General features: G+C 37.4%; 1 protein-coding gene across 1 annotated transcript in view; it reads left to right on the forward strand.

Moving 5' to 3' along the window:
- The window catches only part of CEP78 (centrosomal protein 78kDa), a 29,372-nt gene extending 12,870 nt beyond the window's left edge, over nucleotides 1-16,502 (forward strand). The window contains exons 9-16 of the mRNA XM_010568737.1: nucleotides 108-216; nucleotides 1,825-1,960; nucleotides 2,914-2,959; nucleotides 4,091-4,234; nucleotides 10,184-10,261; nucleotides 12,023-12,189; nucleotides 14,290-14,443; nucleotides 15,978-16,502. Coding sequence (XP_010567039.1) covers nucleotides 108-216; nucleotides 1,825-1,960; nucleotides 2,914-2,959; nucleotides 4,091-4,234; nucleotides 10,184-10,261; nucleotides 12,023-12,189; nucleotides 14,290-14,443; nucleotides 15,978-16,502 — 1,359 coding nt within the window. The remainder of the gene's footprint in view (nucleotides 1-107; nucleotides 217-1,824; nucleotides 1,961-2,913; nucleotides 2,960-4,090; nucleotides 4,235-10,183; nucleotides 10,262-12,022; nucleotides 12,190-14,289; nucleotides 14,444-15,977) is intronic.
- The last annotated feature ends 2,641 nt before the right edge of the window (nucleotides 16,503-19,143 follow it).

A 19,143-nucleotide genomic window follows, 5' to 3' on the forward strand; every position in this document is an offset into this window, starting at 1 on the left:
CTCCATATATCTGGCAAAACATCCTCTAATCTTAAATGACCACCTCTTTAAATATCAGTTACTAAACCAATTTGTCTTTCTTTAAAAAAAAAAAATAAAAATTCCAGTATAAGTGGCTGACATCTCCATCTTCCAAGGATGCTCTGAAAACGAGACCAAAGAAAAGAACTGTTGTCCTAGGAAGTGGTCGAAAAGGAAAAGCTACTATTCGTATTGGTAATACTGTCTTTATTTTCTCTGTAAATTTTTCTACAAAATAATCTTTTAATGTTTAAGAGCTTTAATTATAAAATATACAATATGTATAAATGTCAGTGTTTTGCAGAATAATTGTCTTAAAAAAATTCCATTTATTCTTAATGTGTCTTCTACCATCAGTGGTTTCTATAGGAAAGTTGATTTTGTTTTTAGTGCTGCTAGATATATGGCTGGAAAAATGGTAGGATATGCTAACTTAAATATGTGGAAGCATTGCACTTATTTATTCTGAGTGCATCCTCTCCACAAGCTTTCTCTTCTAGGAAGCTTGGCAGTAGTAAGTTGCCTAGTTCTTCTGATGTTGTAACCTTTCTGTAGCAGATCGTCCTCTGCCAGAACAAAAAAGCATGCATTTTTTTACTGATGTACAAAATGTTCTAAGATTTATTTTTTTAACTTAATGTAAACCTATTACAAATAGTTCGTTTAAAATAACATAGGTATCTTGAATATTTATAATTAAGTACTGATAGCTGCAATACACTATTTTTTAGTAAGTTACTAAAAATTCCACTGTAATACATTTGGCTGTTTTTCATCTTTGCTCTAGTTATCTGGAAGCAGAGAGGTAAGCATAAATCAAATTGAAGTCTTCGTACAAATAAACTGTGGTGATCGGGGTGATGAAAAAAGAAGCAGCCTGACTCAAATATAGTTGTGGTGTGTTTGGGGGGTTTTTTGTTTGTCTTTTTAAAAAAGGAGAGGGAGGGAGTCAGGAGGTGAAAACTATTCTATCCTATTTACTTGTTGAGAATGAACTAAAATTTGGAATCCCATTCCACAGTTATGCATTTCTATATTGTTACAAAATTAGTTGTTTTATTGATCTCAGAGAAACAGTAACCTGAGTTCTCACTAGTTTAACTGTATGAAATATGAGGTGAACTGTTTTCTGGGCTTGTTAGTTTCTGACTGATACAGAACCTGGGATAGAGTGATCATCCCCGCTAGGTATTTATTCTGAATCTACGTTGAGTGGTAGTGGTAGTAGTATTTGACTCAAAAAAAGACTGGACTAGTGAACATGGCTTTTCATTATTATTCCTCTTAAGTGAAGATATTGCTGGTGTTCTGTAGAAGCGATCAGCGTGAGTACCTGCTTTAGCTTCAAGCATTTTGTCAGTTACAAAACCAACGTTCTTCACACTAAAGCCACTAGAGGGCAAGTTGAAGCACATAGGTAGCCTTACTGTCTACGTGGACTGTCTAAGCTTCTACTTGAGAAAATGAAGTTAGGTATCTGAAATCAGTAATGTGATAAACCTCCTTAGCTACAAAACTTTGATTCCTTTTTTGAATAGCATCAAGCTCTTACTTGCATCAAGCTAACATAGCAGTTAAGCGTACCAGTTTATAACTGCAAGCAGACAAGCTGTCCGCTGCTCTTTCTGAGAAGAAAACCAAAAGTTTTTGAACACTTCAGCAAAATTAAGCTGAAAGGTAGATTTCCTATGGACCCTTTTATTACATAGGACATTTTACTTATGAACAGTAGGCTGTGAATTTATATGTAAATAACTAGGTATAATGAATTCTCTTTTTTCTTATTCTTGCTGTTCAATACAGGATTACCATCTAAAAAGTCTGTAAGTCCTGGGAAAAAAAATACATCTGTGAAAGACAGTTACTCACCAAAACCACTACCACCGGGCACAAAAGGCTTCCTTCCTTGGCGGACTGCAGAACGTGCAAAGAGATGCAGGTGGTTTTCATAATACAGGGGAAAATATTAAATCATAAAACCTGCATGATAAGTGTAGTAGAGAGCTGTATTAGTTTTTTTAAGATACTTATTTGAAAGTTACATGGAGAATTTCATATTGGATTCATATTTTTTTGTTTTATATAAGTTTTGAGGATGTTACATAAATCCTATTCCAGTAAGTTTTTAAAATACACAAAAAGATATAATTTGATGGCCATAGGAATGTTCAGGTGTAGCAAAAAACCCACCAACAACCAAACCTACCTTGCTTGTTTGTTCTCTTGTTACTAATGGTTTATCAGATTTATCATAGCTGAAGATGCGGTTTAGTTTTCTAAGTTTGTAGTGTAGTTGATTTGGCATCCACTTCAAGGTGTCTAGGTATTTTTTCCCACCTCTTCTTTCTGCTCTGTCTCCCCCAGTGCCAACATAATTATTGCGATCATCTAAGACCCGTGAAGTAAAATTTAAAAAAAATAATGTTAAACATGGAAGCCATAATATTGTTATCATGCTTCCTTTTGAAACAGTTTTTATTTTGTTTTTTATGTATTGCCTAGACCTTCGCCTCTCAAAATGGAAGCTGTATAAATATTTAAACAAAAAATTACTTAATGCTCTATCATAACTATTTTTATTAAACTTGTTTTTCAAAATGCTGAACATGAAATTCTCCTGTTGACTTTAGTTCATAATAATTAACTAAGCAAGATGCCTATTGAAGATATTAACATTAGCATCCAGTACTGTTGCTCTAGTTCATGAGTAAGTAGGAGTACTAATAGAACAAAATAAATATGTAATGACTGTTAAAGGGATACAGTGCAATGTCTGATGCTGGTTTTACTCTTACAGCTTCACCTATGCTAGAATCCTGTGTTTGGAAATGGAAGTAGCAATGGTGATATTATAAAGTTACTTTTCTCAAAAGTGTTTTTTTCTGACTTTAGAGGGGGACCAGTGGATAGTACTGAAGAATTACCAGTGAAGATTCAGGTACTCTTTCATAAGATGGTTTATTTACTAGATGAATGCCTGAAAAAAGATGAAAGTTAAGAGTGGAACATACTTTTAAAGTTTCTCTCTCACAGAAGTGCAGAATAATAGTTTACATCAGCATTTGGTTGAAACTTCTTTCATACTTAGTTTACTCGCACTTCTGTATTACTATCTTTTGGTTTCTTAGCATTATGAGCAAGCTGAGTTGGAGTATGGGCACAATCCCTCCAGAGGCAATAAGGAGAATTAACAGCATTTTTCTCTGAAAGGTTCTGCTCCCTCCTTCCTCTTTTTCCTCCTTTTGCTTTTGGACTACATGCTTGTGTTTGCACCCATCTGTGAACTGCTGTTGTAAACGTACTGGGGGGGGGGGGGGGGGAAATCCCCTCTTTCTTCCTTCTCCTTTGCATCTCATTTCCATCTGTGTGTCGTCCGTGTCCCGTCCCCCCCCCCCGAGAATAGCTGGAGAAACATTAGTGTGTACTGATGAATTAAATTGGCTCACAAAAGGGTCTGATGGTTGCTGAAGCCAGCACACTTATCCCCTGCTGTGGAATAGGCTTCCGATGGGCTGCAGTCCTTCAGGAAAGCCTGCTCTGGCACAGGCTGTCCATGGGCTGGAGCTCCTTCAGCCCATCCCTCTACTCTGGCATGGGGTCCTCCCTGGGCTGGAGTGTGGGTATCAGTTCCACCATGGAGCACCTTCTCCTCCTCCAAGCCTGGCATTCCCTCTGCTTTTTCTCTTTTTGTTCCCTCCTTTCTGCCCGGCTGGCATTTTTTGCCCTTTCCGACACGGGCTTTCCCGGAGGCGCCGCCCCCTCTCGGCCTGCCGTGCGTGGACTGGTTGGAGCCGGCTGGAACCGGCCGTGTCTGGCATGGGGCAGCCCTGCAGGCCCCTGCTACTACATCCTTGCCACCTATACCCAATATATGCATATGTGATTTTTTTTAATATTGTTTTATGCACATTTATTTCAAAATTGCATAGCTGGACAACGTATATGCATTGTAAAGGACTCTGGGAAACAATTGCATTTAAATTAAGCTTTTGGTACTACTTAATCTTTGATTTTTATTGCACAATGTAATGCTGGGAGTGGGTGTGTTTTTCTTTTCTGATGTAATTAGACAGGTATTCCTGTGAAAGTGACAGTAGAAAGTGCTTCTACATCTGAAACTGAAGGCACAGAGGATTTAGATGATGTTATCCATCATCCTGATCTGGCAAAATCATTAGATCAGATTAATGTAACAAAGTATCAACAATTACAGGTAAGAAGCCTGTTCTGTCCCTTAAACTCCATAAAGGCAAATTGTATTATTTAAACCATGTTTTATTCAGAAGATTATTCTTAAGCTAATAACCAGTCATGGAGTGGGATTTCAGAATAAGTTAATTATCCTGCATTATGTCTGTCATACAGGCTCCCATTGCAAAATATGTGTCAGATATGGACTGAATTTCCAATCTCTGAATAGTTCTAATGAAGATGTGTATGCTAAAAGCTTATTGTCAAATCAGGGCTATTATAAGGAAGACTTCACTTAATACACACAGCTGCATTATGCGTAATTTCTCTGTTCCAGTCTTGAATTGTAGTTCACAAATCTTTTGATTGGTGTTATTGCCTATAGTATTTCCTTCCAAGTATTTCCTTTGTAAATGTAATTTAATGTTATTTCTAAGAGCTAAAATATTGTAATGATTGTTGTGTAAAAATAATTTTAAAAATAACTGAAAGTGTGTTAAAGGTCCATTTTATAATTGAGCTTGATAACAAACTTTTTTCATTTGCTTTTTTATTCCCTCTGCTTTTTTGATAGCTCTAAAAAAACAGCGGTAGCAAGACTGGCTATTGCTGCAAATGTCTTGAGAGGGAATGTTCTTAGAAAAGGAAGGGAAAACAAAGAGTGTGTTTCAGTGGCTCAGTAATGCTGCTGAGGTAATCTAGCACTATTGTAAAGTAACACCCTCAGGCAGAGTAACTGGGTTGTTTCTGAAATGTTAGGATTTGAATTTTGTTTGGAGCATCTGCACTGCTGCCAAATTAATACTGCTAAAAATAGGACCTATAGTCAGTCTGCTTTTGGTGGTGGTTGTGATAGAGCACCATACTGGGTAAATATTAAGACCATATAGCTGTCTTCATGTAAGCAAAGTGAAGTTGAAACTTAACTTGTACATCTATATGTAATGGGAGTATTAAGATGCCTCAGAGTTACTGTGGAAGGCAAAACAACTGTACAAAAACTGCATAAATAACTACTTGTGTTTTTTTCAGCTGATGTATACTTTTTCTTCAGGCCTAACCCTTTTTCTCTCTAGAACTTCTGTTGAGGAAAATTGTCAAGGTTTTCATGTGTTGCTGGGACTTAAAGTTGTATAGCAGCTTTCTTCTTTTTAGGTGATTTCATATTAGTGTTTGTGTGCAATATGTTGATGTGCTGTGCTGTGGCTTCAACTTCTCATCAAGAGCATTATGTCTGGAATCATGGAATTCTGTGTTATGTGCATATTGCACCAAAAACTTCTGTGCAGCAAGGACGGTGCTTTCAGGAAACACTTGACGTATTTATTCTTGGTGTTTGGAGAGGAAAGAATATTACTTTCAGGATACACTGCTGAGGCAGGCAGCGTTTTGTGCTTTGAGGAAGAGTTGTCATATGGACCTATATTGTCCGTGTTACCTGTAGTATCACATACGGAGCAACTGTAAGGAAGGGATAATTTGTGATTAATTTGAGCTTCCTGGGAGGTGAAATTACAAATTTTAGGAACCTACTCCAAGATTAGTTCTAAATTTCCTGTGCTTGTAAAGGTCCAGATTCTCCTGATTTTCTGAATTTGGAAACCAAAATACTTCTTTAGGCCATGGTTGCATATCTGACAGCACTGTTTAAGCAGTGTTGAACTGTGGCTGTGCCTCGCCCATCCTTTTTGTTACGTTGATGCAAAGCATCATTTCACATTATGGCAGAAGCGAACTAACAATTTCTCACCATTGAATCGTGAGGTCTATTTCCCTTCTGTCCCTTAGTGCGTTTCCATTTCTTGTTTCAGTCTTTCTCTCATGTCTTTTTTCATGTTTATCTGATCATAAGGCAAGTTAATTCATCTTGCTGATGTGGAGAAAACTCATGTAGTTCAACAGGAGGTGCAAATTTCTGCACCTGGGAAAGAATAACCCCATGCACCAATATATGCTGAGGGCAGACCATCTGGAAAGTAATGTGCAGAAAAGACCCTGGGGATCATGGTGGACACCAAGTTGAACACAAGCCAGCAATGTGCTCTTGTGGCAAAGAAGGTGAATGGCATCCTGGACTACATTAGGAGGAATGTTACCAGCAGGCTGAGGAAGGTGATCCTTCCCATGTATTCAGTGCTGCTGAGGCCACACCTGGAGTACTGTGTCCAGTTCTGGGCTCCCCAGTACAAGAGAGACATGGGCACACTGGAGAGAGTTCAGTGAAGAGCCACAAGGGTGGTTAAGGGACTGGAGCATCTCTCCTATGTGGAAATGCTGAGAGAGCTGGGACTGTTCAGCCTGGAGCAGAGAAGGCTCCAGGGCAATCATATTTATATAAATACCTGAAGGGAGGGTGCAAAGAAGACAGAGCCCATCTCTTTTCTCTGACGCCCAGTGGCAGGACAAGAGGCAATGGGCACAAACTTAAACAAAGGAGGTTCCCTCTGAGCACAAGGAAACACTTTTTCACTGTGAGGGTGACTGAGCACTGACACAGGTTGTCCAAAGAGGTTGTGGAGTCTCCCTCCTTAAAGGTACTAAAAAACCATCTAGACGCGGTCCTGGGCAGCTTGTTGTAGGTGGCCCTGTTTGAACAGGAGGTTGGACCAGATGACCTCCAGAGGTGCCTTCCAACCTCAGCCATTCTGTGATATTTTTCCAGGTTAGTTTTTAGCCATCTTAGTGACTCACATTGGCTTATGTGATTGGGTGTGTTCCAGAACTGGAGCACAGTAAATGGCAGAACTCTATGGCTGGTAATGCGAGAGGGGAAGTGGAGGACCCTTTTTATCTGAGTTAATTTGGCTTAGGTATTGTCATTAAACAGCTCTTACTGAAGAGCTGCTTGAGGTGGGAACTGGCTTGAGGAACTGATCTAGCTGAAAAGTAATCCAGTGTATTTGGCTGTAGCAGGCCTTGGCACAGCCTTTCAGTAAAGTGGGACAACCAGCTGTGCTAGCTAGAACAATGATGAGATTGCAGAGTAGGAATAAACAATAAGAGGTGGGAACTCCTTAAGCTGCCACTGTGCCAAAAAAGCTCTCCAGACATCCCCGGATGTGACAGAATGACCAGGCTTTCGCTTCAGTATGCAAGTCCTTGAAAACTTCTCTGCATCTTTCTGCTCAAAAAGGGGCTTTAAGCATACTACTTAGTGAAACAATATTAGTTGTGTTTTCATTTTTTTTAAAAAATCCCTTGGCTAATTAAAAGCTTAATTTCTGCTTAAATGAAAAATAAGAACTGATAAATATTCTTTCCTTCCACTAGAGGGAGTCTGAAATGTCAGAATTGCCTCTGAAGAATGTAGTTGAAGAAACTCCCAGATTTTGAAACTTTAACTAAGGATATAAATGGTGAACTTCACCCTTAATGTAGTTAGCAGGGTATAACTTTTCCTACACATGAATACTATGTGAATTACATAGAAGTAGAAATTGCACTATAATTCTTTTTTAAAAATAGGGACAACGATGTAATCAAGTATAAAAACATGGCTAATTAGTTACTGAATTTTTTTATATGTTTAGTTTCTAAACTTCAGTTTTATATCTCTCTAGTGGTGAGTAGTCATATTGCATATAGTGGTTCTGAGGGCTACAGATATATTTGCTATTCAATTTCCTCTTGAAGGCTGTCGGTGCTGTCTTTCTGCACTGCACTACTAGAAGGCTCAGTCTTGTAGCATGAATGTACATGTAGCTCTGATGTATTTTAATGACTTTTTTTCTGCACAAAGACTAGCAGTTTGTGTAAGCTAATGAATTTCTCAAAAGCAAATCAAAGAATAAAGCGTATGTATACTTGTAATTTAATGGTGACAAATATGTTTGCCGAGGTACAAGGCATCTTCCTTTAAATGTAGTCTTCTGATACTGCTTATGAGGAGATGTAGCTGCAGTGTTTGTCAATTTTTTTATGAAGTCAGCCCATAACCGTCAAATGTGTATATCTACGGTGTGATAAATCAAGTTTAAACAAAACTACAAAACTTCCAAATTTCTGTTTAAAAAGTCTTGATAATTCAACTATTTTCTAAGCTTTTTCCTTTTGAAAATACAAACCAGCCATCTGAAGAAAAAGATTAGTGCTGTCACCTTTAGAATTGTCTAAAGTCTGTCCACAGCAAAAATACTATAGAACTAAGGTTTCTAAAGTAGTTGCTTGCCAAAAAAACCTACACCCTAGAAACTTTAAAATACATATATATATATATGTGCACACACTATAAATGGAACTGTAAGAATTCAAGTCTGTGGTACCTGTGACTGATCTTCAAAGCTAGGTTACAGGATTCCAGCTTACATGTCAAGTTGTGAATGTAGAACACTATGGTCGCTACTTTCTGTGGTGTGCTTCTGTATCTATAAAAGGATTTCTAGCTCCTATTATTTCTACACATTCTGAGGCAGATTGCAGTAAGATTGTGGTATTTGCTGAGGGTTCTTCTTGGAGGTTTCCCCCCAACGCCATGCCTGGACGTGATTTTGTTACATCATGGCAGTTTGGTACTGTTAAATCTCTTTCCAAATACTGTCTTTGAAATGTGGTTTTCCTATACCTTCTGACCTCTGAGAGTCTTTCTCATGTGTTCAGCTGATGCAGATATGACTGGCTTTCTACTTCCAGGGTTAGCTTGGCTGATACCAGTCTAGGGATCTTAGGACTGAGCTTTACTGGACAATAGTGACAGACCCTTAATCTTCACTCCGAGTGGTTGTCACTGGGAGGGCTATATCTAGAATATTTTAGAACCTGCATCTTTGAATCAGATGCAAAAGTCCCTTGCATCCTACAAGACCTGTGAGGACCTTTTGGCATTTGTAGAAGGATTATTTTTACTATGCATAATGCTGGACACCAGTCTTCTCAGTTGATTGCTTGTATGAAGTGCAGTAGAGTGCTCTTGAATAAGCTTTTAATAGTAAACAAAGGACTTCAGTACTGTTTGGATCTTTGCTCTTCTGTAGAACTGACTGGTAAGGTCTGTATAAAAAGCAGTGGCCTATGTTACATATATGTGCCTGTACAGAAGGTGTATAGAGAAATGAGTAAGCTTTGTATACTGTTGGTACATACAGGCTACCTTCTGAAAAATGGAGCAGCTTGATAATTTTAACCGTTTTTACCTTTAGAACCAGAAGACCGTGTTAAGGCATGCAAGAATGAAAATTCCTATTTGTTCTTCCACTTCAGATGCTGTAATTAAAGATGATAAGGCTGTGCAATGATATGAGAAAACATGGTATTGCTTATCAAATCCTGACTACAGTTCACTGACACTGAGAGATTCACTACTTGGAACTAAAAGTTAAAATACAAGTGTAGGCATCTCATGAATAAGACTAGGATATATTTGCTAGATGTTTATGTTTGGTTTTGTTATTGTTAATTCAACACTAAGCTGCTTAACTCACTCAAACAGCTTGGGATTGTGAAAAACTTAGTTCTGCTGAAGAACTCAGTGAAACCAATTGGAAAGAGTAGAGTTCTTACAGTTCAGAATTTTGTATTCCTACTGCTGTAATAAGGAATAAAATCCTGGATGAAGAATACATTCTGAAAATCTAGGTATGGCTACTAAGGATTTTCTTCTGAGCTCAATTTAAGCTTTTGATGAGGTAGTTGTATTTAGTTAAAAATGAGGTTTGAAAAGGTGAAGGGGAAGAAGAGGAAGTAGACAAGAATGTACATTCCTGATGGTAATGTCATAGACCTGAGAGACTTGTGCTATAATCTCATGTTATCTATTGCTATATTGCAAATCAATTCCGCTTTCCTGTATTAATTTTTTGCATCCTAAAGTTATGTACTGGTAAGACCTCCGTCATGTATTTTTGTAGAAGATATGTTGTTGCTTGGAATGCTGTGTGCTAGTTGTTAATTGGACATGTTGAGTTTTTGTATAAAATTGCACGGTGATTAGACATTTTGATATAAATTTCATGATAGTTTATCTGTGTTACGATAGTTGGAGCTGGAAGAATGCATGGAAAAATTAAAGGAAGAACAAAGAGCCAGAGTAAAGGCTGAGGAACGGATAACGGAGGTAATGATAATTAATTGTTAGTTGTCTTTACTTTTAAAGGAGGCACCAATCAAACTATCCACTTGCTTAATTAGGAGTAATTATCAACGACCCCTAATGTGGTAGCTTCCAGAGTTTCAGTTCAAAGTCACATGGATCATTTCCTAGCCTAAGGGCAGTGATGAAATCTGGATTTAGTAATGTGTGTTTGTTCTCCTGATCCTATTCCAGAGCCTTGAACTCTGGGTCAAGCTACTCTTTCAATGTGTTTCATTCATTTGGCATATTACTTATGATCTGGGGCATCCTGATGTTTGTTTTTCTTGAGAAAGTGATTAAATCTGTTTGCAATTTGCAGCAGATGGATAGCTCTTTGAGGTCTCCCACCTTCTTTATCATAACTTGCATTGAAAAGCTGTTTGTTGCAAATGTTGTTTAATTTGGCGTATTCTGTCCCTTTTGATTTTTAAGTTTTGTTTCTGCAGACAATAAAAATATCGGATGGTTTTCTGCATAGCATGTTGTCCATAGCCACCAGTTGTTGTGAAGTGCAGTTTCACTTTATGACAGAACGGAACTAAAGACTTGTCACAGTTAAACTGTGAGGTCTATTTCCCCTCTGTCCATTGTTGCTAAACTAAAAAGATCCTTTTGCATCAATAAGCAGAATTTCTTGTAACTGAGTTGAGTGTAAGATAGTATAAATGAATGGATTTGGTTCTTGATGTGATCTGAAGTGGAATTAAAGTGGTGGTAGCCTTTGGAACTTGAGCAACAAGTGGTACCCCATAGTTCAGGGAGCAGATACCCACAGAGAACTCTGTGCTCTACAAGGTTCGTTGTAGTCCTCTGGTGCAGCCATTCCAATCCTGTAATGTGAAGTGCATCAGTGGGCTCTGCTGGATGCCTGTTGTTTGAATACTTAAATGCTTTTTAGGCTAAATACCCTTTACAAGCAATCTTTCTCTGTCATGCTGGACTGCTTGGACCTAGCACCTTGTCTCAGGAGAAGGGATAAACTAAGTAGCAGTAATCTCTAAAATTGTTAATTTTGATGCTAGTTGAACAGCTACAGTGCACTACACAGTTCTGTTATTTTTTTGTCCTTGAAAGAAGGAAGGCCTGTGGTAGCAGTGATTCCATAGCTGTAATCTTAAATGAGTGTCTGAGTTAATGTTTCTGTCAAACATATTCTACCACTATCATTCAGCTTTCAGTTTGTCATTGATTTGATTAATGTTCAATGTGAAGAAAAATTGGATCATCTTAAACTTTCAATTTTGGGATGCACAGTGCAGGGGAGAGATAGAGTAGTATGCATGCCCTCTGATAGAGGTGTGACTAGAAGGAAAGCATTGGCCTTCGTTAAGGTGTTTTACTAGTAAAATAAATTCTTTGGTGTTAATGTGTCATATAATACATGCAAATTAACATGATATGAAAGCTAGTTTTTTTCTGCTTGCACTTGCTCTACAACATTCTGTACATACTGGAGACAGTACTGAGCCAGTAGTTTTGAGTGCCTGGAGTAATTTCACTATGGTAGCATAGAATTGCAGCTCTGGATAAACAAACCTGCACAGATCTCAATGTAGTAGTAGTGCCCTGAATATTTCTGGTACAGGAAGCTCTATATCAGTTATGTCAGTTACTTTGGGTATTTCTCTGTGATACTGCTCTATAGGTTGCAAAGGTGGCGTTGTGTATTTTGGTTTTGTTTTAACTGACAATGAAAAAAATTTCTTTTCCCCCCCCCCCCCTTTTTTTTTTTGTCCCCCATAGCTGGAAGTCGAAAATGCAAGATTAAGGAATCTAAATACCTCCCTATCTGATGTTCTTCATGCACAGTCAGTAACAAACATGATTTTGGAAGATGAAGGTGTTCTAGGCAGCATTGAGAACTCTTTCCAAAAGTTTCATGCTTTTTTAGACCTCCTTAAAGATGCTGGGTAGGTTATCACTTTACTGTTTCTCGTAAGATCTCTTTCCAAAATTATCCTTCCATTGAAGTATGCTGCCTTCTTCCCCCCCAGATCTCTAGGACTGTACTTGCAAAGAGCAAAGGAAGAAAAATTAACTATGTACCTACTGTTTAGTCTTCTCTTAGTGGGAGAAACATGATCCAAGCACTGTCCAGCTGAATTCATGTATCTGTCCTTGGGAAAGGCTTTCAAGAAGCCCATTCCAAAAGAGAAGAAAGCTTCTATTAAAGTATGTTTCCAAGTCTTTATTGGATCACGTGTGGCTCTTGGCATTCCTGTGATATGAAAGGCTCAAAATGCAGTTGAACTGGCTTCAGAAAGTGTCTTGTTGCCTTGGGCCCATTTTTACTAATTGAGGTACAGAAATCTAGATGGATGAATCTGGCCTCTGTATTTAAATTCTGGATTATTTGTTATTGCTTGAAATATTTTAGAGAGTGTTTGGAGAGCGTTGATTGAAGTTTATCTTAAGGCTCCACCACTGTACCTGCAGTTTCTCAGAGGATGGTTCATCCTTCCCATTTGTCAGCTTAAGCTTTACAAAACAGGTTTGCCTACTTAGGTATCTCATCCAGGAGAATGAAGGAATGATATGAAGATACATTGTAGTCTACTCTGCATGTTCAAAGGAGACCACAAAAGCTTTTATTTGCCCTCCCTGCTTCCTCCTTCTATCCACCTCCACATTGTAACAATGTAACTTAATGTGAAGTTCACCTTGAGGCTGTGTTCTAATTTTGAGCCTATCAACTGGTAGAGTTGCAGTTCCTTTAAGAATGAATTTCAAACTTCAGAGGAAAGGAAAAATGCTTTTTCACTACATAAAATATAAGTTTTTCAGGTGGGCCTTACATCTGTTCATGATTATAGGGAACTGCTCTGAAAGTTACAGAAATCCAATCACAAAGACTGTTCTTCTCAATAAGTTTCTATATATATGTTGTGGTTTAACCCCAGCTGGCAACTAAGCACCATGCCAGCCCCTCATTCACCTCCTTCACAGTGGGATGGGGAGAAGAGAATCAGAAGGGTAGAAGTGAGAAAACTTGTGGGCAAAGATAAAGATAGTTTAATAGGTAAAGCAAATGCTGGGCGCACAAGCAAAGCAAACCCAGGAATTCACTCACTACTTCCCATCAGCAGGCAGGTGTTCAGCCATCAGGAAAGCAGGGCTCCATCACATGTGATGGTTACTTGAGAAGACAAACACCACAACCATGAACACACCCCCTTCCTCCTCCTTCTTTCCCCAGCTTTATACACTGAGCATGACATCATATGGTCTGGAATATCCCTTTGGTCAGTTGTGGTCAGCTGTCCCGGCTGTGTCCCCTCCCAACTTCTTGTGCCCCCCCAGCCTCCTCGCTGGTGGGGTTGAGGAGAAGCAGAAAAGGCCTGACTCTGTGTAAGCACTGCTCAGCAATAACGAAAACATCTCTGCATTATCAACACTGTTTCCAGCACAAATCCAAAACATAGCTCCATACTAGCTACAATAAAGAAAATTAACTCTACCCCAGCCAAAACCAGCACAATATAATATGTTGTGCTATCAGTTGATGGCTGCAACTTCTCACTTCTTATTGAGGCTTAAAACACCCAAGTGGTAGGTTTGGCCAGTTTGTAAGCTGGTAGGTGGAACGACATGACTGTATGTGCAAAGCATGTAACTGGATTTGGCTGTTAGAGATTATGTGAGTCTGGGAGATGTGCACCAATCTTCTGCTTGAGTGATAGAGTTTTAATCTTTGTTCTCCCTGACAGGGAATCTGCTTGCCAGCATTCTGCTCAGAGATCAGTGCTAACAGGGAGAACTTCATTCTTAGCCTCATAACACTGAGTGAAGACTGACAGTTTTGACCCTGCAGGCTAATTTGTGCAAAGACAGGAAAATACCTTTAGCTACTTGTTTTCATCTCTATCAAGCTATTTTGGGTTTCTCAAAAAATAATGGAAAAACTAAGTTCAAAGCCTCAAAGAGATTCTGTTTTTTCTGGTTTTTAGTATTTAGGTCTTTCACAGGGTAAGAATTTTTTGTGTCATTTTCTATTAAACTTTATTTTACAGACTTGGACAACTTGCTGTATTAGCTGGGATAGACCAATCAGATTTTGGTCTTTTGGGGCATCCACAAATGAATTCTACTCTCAGTAAGCCTGCTAACATGCTAAAGGAGAAGTCTTTTGAAGAGGAAAGACAAGAACATACCCAGAATAGCAAAGTAAGTCTATAGAGGGAATGCTAGCGGCAATGTACTTGATGTGATTTACTGTAGTTTTCAGCTATTATCCCCCTCTGACTGAAAGTAATGATTACCAAATGATCCATGAAGTTGTTACTGCAATCTTTTGCTGTAGCTGTATTTATACAGAACATAATAATTCAATGATTAATATAAGCTTTAAGTGATTACCATGTGGAACAGAAACCATAGTATTTTGTAATGTACTAAAGGAAGTGTTCGTGGTAATTATGTTGTTTCTTATTCTGAAATATGAAGTTCCAATAGTGGTATGCATCCATTAAAAATGGAAAATAGCATGACTAGGGTTTTTGGCAACATTTAATAATGATGTATAGTGGTTTCAAAAAACTTAGTCTGATAGTAGAGAGTAGTACAATATGCCTATTGAAAAGCACATATTTTCTTTTAAGTAATGACAGTGTATATGTCTAGTCCTGTTAGATTGCTACATGGGCCTTGCCATGAATTTCAGGCAACTACCAATTTGTAATATTAACAACATAAGGTTTTGGTTTCTACTGTGAAGTCAATAAATAGAAAACTTTCTGGATTTTTCAAGGGAGGCACAAAAGTTCCCTTTAAAAAAAAAAAAAAGTCCAGGCATAAGTTTTTAAGGCAATTAAAAATTAAGATACTGGCAGCCTGCAACTGTGTCCAAGTTGGATAAAACTGTCATGCTAAGAATCATTCTGCAGTCCAGTATGTTTCTTATACCCAGTGTCTTCCCCATTAAGTGTTACAAATTCCTCAAGAACACCATGAGCTTCTAAAACATGATGGTAAAAAGTGTTGGGTTTTTTTAATGGTTTGGAAAGCAATTTCCAGTTTTGCAGTTTGAATCTGCTAAAATTATTTGGAGTAATAGAGCAATTCTCATTATAGGTTCTTTGACTTTTTTTATAGTTTGGCTTGCCACAATGTTTTCAGCTGATGGACTCTTCTGCACTGTGAAATTAACTTGTTCATGCAATTTGTTTGAATATTTTTTTTTCTAATTCAGCTACAATTAAAAGCCTGAGCTTAAAAATTTTTTTAAGTATATATGGCAAAGGAGGATTACAAAAAGCTTCAGCTAACACTTGCACTACTCTCATACTTATCTCTTAGTATTGGTTAGTTTGAATTCTTGTAGCAGCTATGTATTGTGGAATAAACTATTGGGACCACACTACTGTGAACTGTGAGCAAATGTAATGAATTGCAGGTATTTCAGGATGATGGATGTAATTAGGCTTTGGCTGCTTCAGTGTAACTGACATGTTTCTGTAGTCTAAAGTTCAAGCTAGATGGGAAACTAATATACCTACTCTGTCATTATCACCCTAGCAATCTTCTGAAACTCACTTGCTTTGAAAGGTAATAAAGGTTGTGTGATTGCTGTTATCTCTGAATCTTTTCTATATTATGTAAAGACTTTATTTTGCTATGCAGATTTTAGTATATGGCAGTTGCAATACTGGATTTTTTTCTCTCGTTGCATCAGTATATTCACTGGAATCTGTTATTTCAGAACAGAGCTGGGGACATCCAAGTTTCTCTTCCTGGCACATTTCAATCCCAGATGGCTGTGAATAATGCCTTCTCTGCTCTTAGAGAAATACAAGAACTTCAGACTGCTGGGCAACAGTACCAGCCAGGCTCACGGAAGGAAAACGAAGCTCAAACAGTTAACCAAAATAAAGAGGGTAAGCCTCAAGATAGTACTCCAACATTCTCTGAGAGGAGAGTCAAACAAAATGAACAAGCAAAAGGACGTCACTCAGCAAGGCAATTGGTTACCAGTCTGCATTCACTTTCTGATTCTAGTGTACGTATTAAAAGTAATGGTGGCAGAATATTCAGTGGTGCATCTGGTGAAAAAAGCAAAAATTGTTCCTCAAGTAAATACATCCCTAGAGCAAATGAAACAGCAATTCCAAATGGTGGAGCAAGAAGAGACCAAAGTAGACTGCAGACAGTAAACCACTCTGGAACTGATACTGTAGGATCTGGCTCTGAAATACAAGAAAGTATCCAAAGCGTTACCAACAATTGAAATGGTTCTAAAATGTTTGGACTGTTCTTTACACTTGCAAGATTAAAAATAAATTTTGGATGCATCAGTATAGTTTGTGAATTTTTTGTAAAGTAATGTAGACTTAGTAACCTTTTAAAGCATTGCGTGCTGTTTAGTATTGCTGTTTCATGTTTGCATCACTTGTCACTAAATTTTTATTTTTGGAAGCATGCGATGCTCTGGTAGAATGGTACCCTCCTGTTTGTACTACATACAAAGGATTCCTGGCATATGGATTTTATTATGTATCACAGATCTTGTTATAGAGTGTAAATTGTTTTGAGCTAATAAAATTAGAGTACAACTTCTTTTTTCCAGTGTTTATTTCCAGTGTATTGCAATGGAAGTGGAAAAAATGGTTTTGGGGCAAATATCAATTCATGCCTAAGTGTGTGGGTATGACATTCCCAAAGGTAGTGAAAGTTCCAGGTTCAAAAATGAGCCCAGAAGCTTCTCTACAAGAAATATTTAAATACAGCCATTCTTCCTTATTGCTATGGCTGCAGATCATAGAATAATACACGTTGGAAGGCACTTCTAGAGGATGTCTAGTCCAACTCAGTTACTCTTAGGACCTAGAGAAATGTGGGAACATAAAACTAAAAGAATATCATTGTTTTAAAATTCCTGGAGTTTGCCCCCCAGCTTCTTATTCCTGTCCTTTTGCACAGGCATCTGATCTGCAGCCTCTGAACTATGGCACAGAGTAACATAGATTTTGATTTGTCTCATGTGGCACAGAAAATCATTTTGTTTTGCACCAGGAATAATAATAAGATGCACTTCAACATGGCCCTGAAAAATAAAGCAGTATCTCTTTATATTTGTACACTTGCCTGAGTGCCATGAGAAGGCAATCAGTGAAGAGCCTAGTATAATGATTATATGTTTTCTTCTCTACCTACTGTAGTATATAAATAGGAGTTCTGTAAAACTGAACTTACTAGGAAGGGTTGTAGAGATGAAGATGATGTTAAATATTTAAGCAAATTTTAGGGAAAGTGTTTTTAAGCAACATAAAATTTGCATTTGGAAGAATGAAACAACCTAAACAGTTTCAGTTGAGGGTTTAAGCCTAGGTCATTTGGTTCAACAATGGGAGTGAATTTTGCTTTTGATTTTGAATGAACCAGTCAATTTTATTTTCTTAAAATAACTTCTTCCTATGAGTTTCTTCACATGCATGTGTTTGTGTCAGTCCTGATTTAAAAGAAATTTCTGAAACTGCAGTAATGAACTCTGGGAGATTGGGTAGTAGGATCTGACATACAGTGCTTATCCTTATGAGAAGTTCAAATGCTGAAAGCTCATCACATTGTGCAATGGTCATGAAAAGCTGCCTTTTTAAAGAACAGATCAAATTTAAGTATTTTGCCTTCATTTCACTATTTACAGTGTTAGCTGAGATTCTGGATGGTCATAATATTTTAACCTGTTTGATACGGGCTCTTTTTTTCTTGGCAATGTGTATTCTATTTGCAGAGTGAAGGGGCAGGGTGATGGAGCAATGGAAGATATTTTTCACATACAGGAATTGGGCAAGATGACTTGGGCTGAACTGGGGAGAAAAAAAGTACTGTGTAACTTTCTTTTTACTCTGTCATCTGTCATGAGAGTTCAGGAACACAAGATCTGTAGAAATTCGTGACTCCAATTGCTTGACAATTACAAAGAAATTAATGAATCCTCAAATGGAAATTTTCTACTGAGTAAATAGCATGAGATTACTTTAGCTATTGCAATATTGCACAAGTAATTGCACAATGAAAGTATGTTATTTATACAGACTTTGTCATTTCAGAATAATAGCAGGTAATATATTTATGCAATTTTTTAGATATTCTCCCAAACATTTGAGGTCTACTCCTGCAGTCATGATTCTTTGCTTGTGATTTTGGTTTGATTGACCAATTACCTGCAATCAGTTTCTTCAACATTAAAATGCTACATGTTCCCCTTTTAAAACTAAAACTCTAAAGCTAATCAGTGTGAAATGATGGATAAAATTATAAATTCAAAAGTATGTGGATTTGTGAGGTTAGCAATTATGAATCTGTTATTTGTCCCTAAAAATATCATAAAGAACTTAGAACAGTTTATGTATTGTATGCCTATAAGCAGGTGGCATAAATACCTTTTATGTTAAACACTACTAGTATTTGCTTTTAAAGTATGAATTATGTAAAAAAATCATCATTTAAAGCAAAATTGGCCAGGCAATATATAACTTAGATGGGCATAGTTTTTTCAGTAGGATTAGTACTTAATCTTTTTTTTTAAAATCAGAAACATTAAGGATTGTCCATCTCATCACTGGTGCTGTTGTGTAGCACTCTTACTGTGAGAATCTGGAGTGCATACTTTATATATAGTTGAATGTTGGACCTGAAGTCAGTAGAGATAATGGATGTAAGTTACCTGGGGGAGAAGTATTTTTTAAGGCTATCACAAGTATTTCAAAAGTTTCAAGGTTTTTACTAACCATTTAAAAACACATTTCCAAAAAAATATTTTGTGTATATACAATAAAAATTATTTTGTGTTTATATAAATATACTTTAGAATAAACTATTTCAATAAGTAAAAAAAATTGTGTGTATATATACATATATTTTAAATG

Source organism: Haliaeetus leucocephalus, unplaced genomic scaffold, assembly GCF_000737465.1.
Source record: "Haliaeetus leucocephalus isolate CR32 unplaced genomic scaffold, Haliaeetus_leucocephalus-4.0 Scaffold251, whole genome shotgun sequence".
In the NCBI taxonomy this organism is placed as follows: domain Eukaryota; kingdom Metazoa; phylum Chordata; class Aves; order Accipitriformes; family Accipitridae; genus Haliaeetus; species Haliaeetus leucocephalus.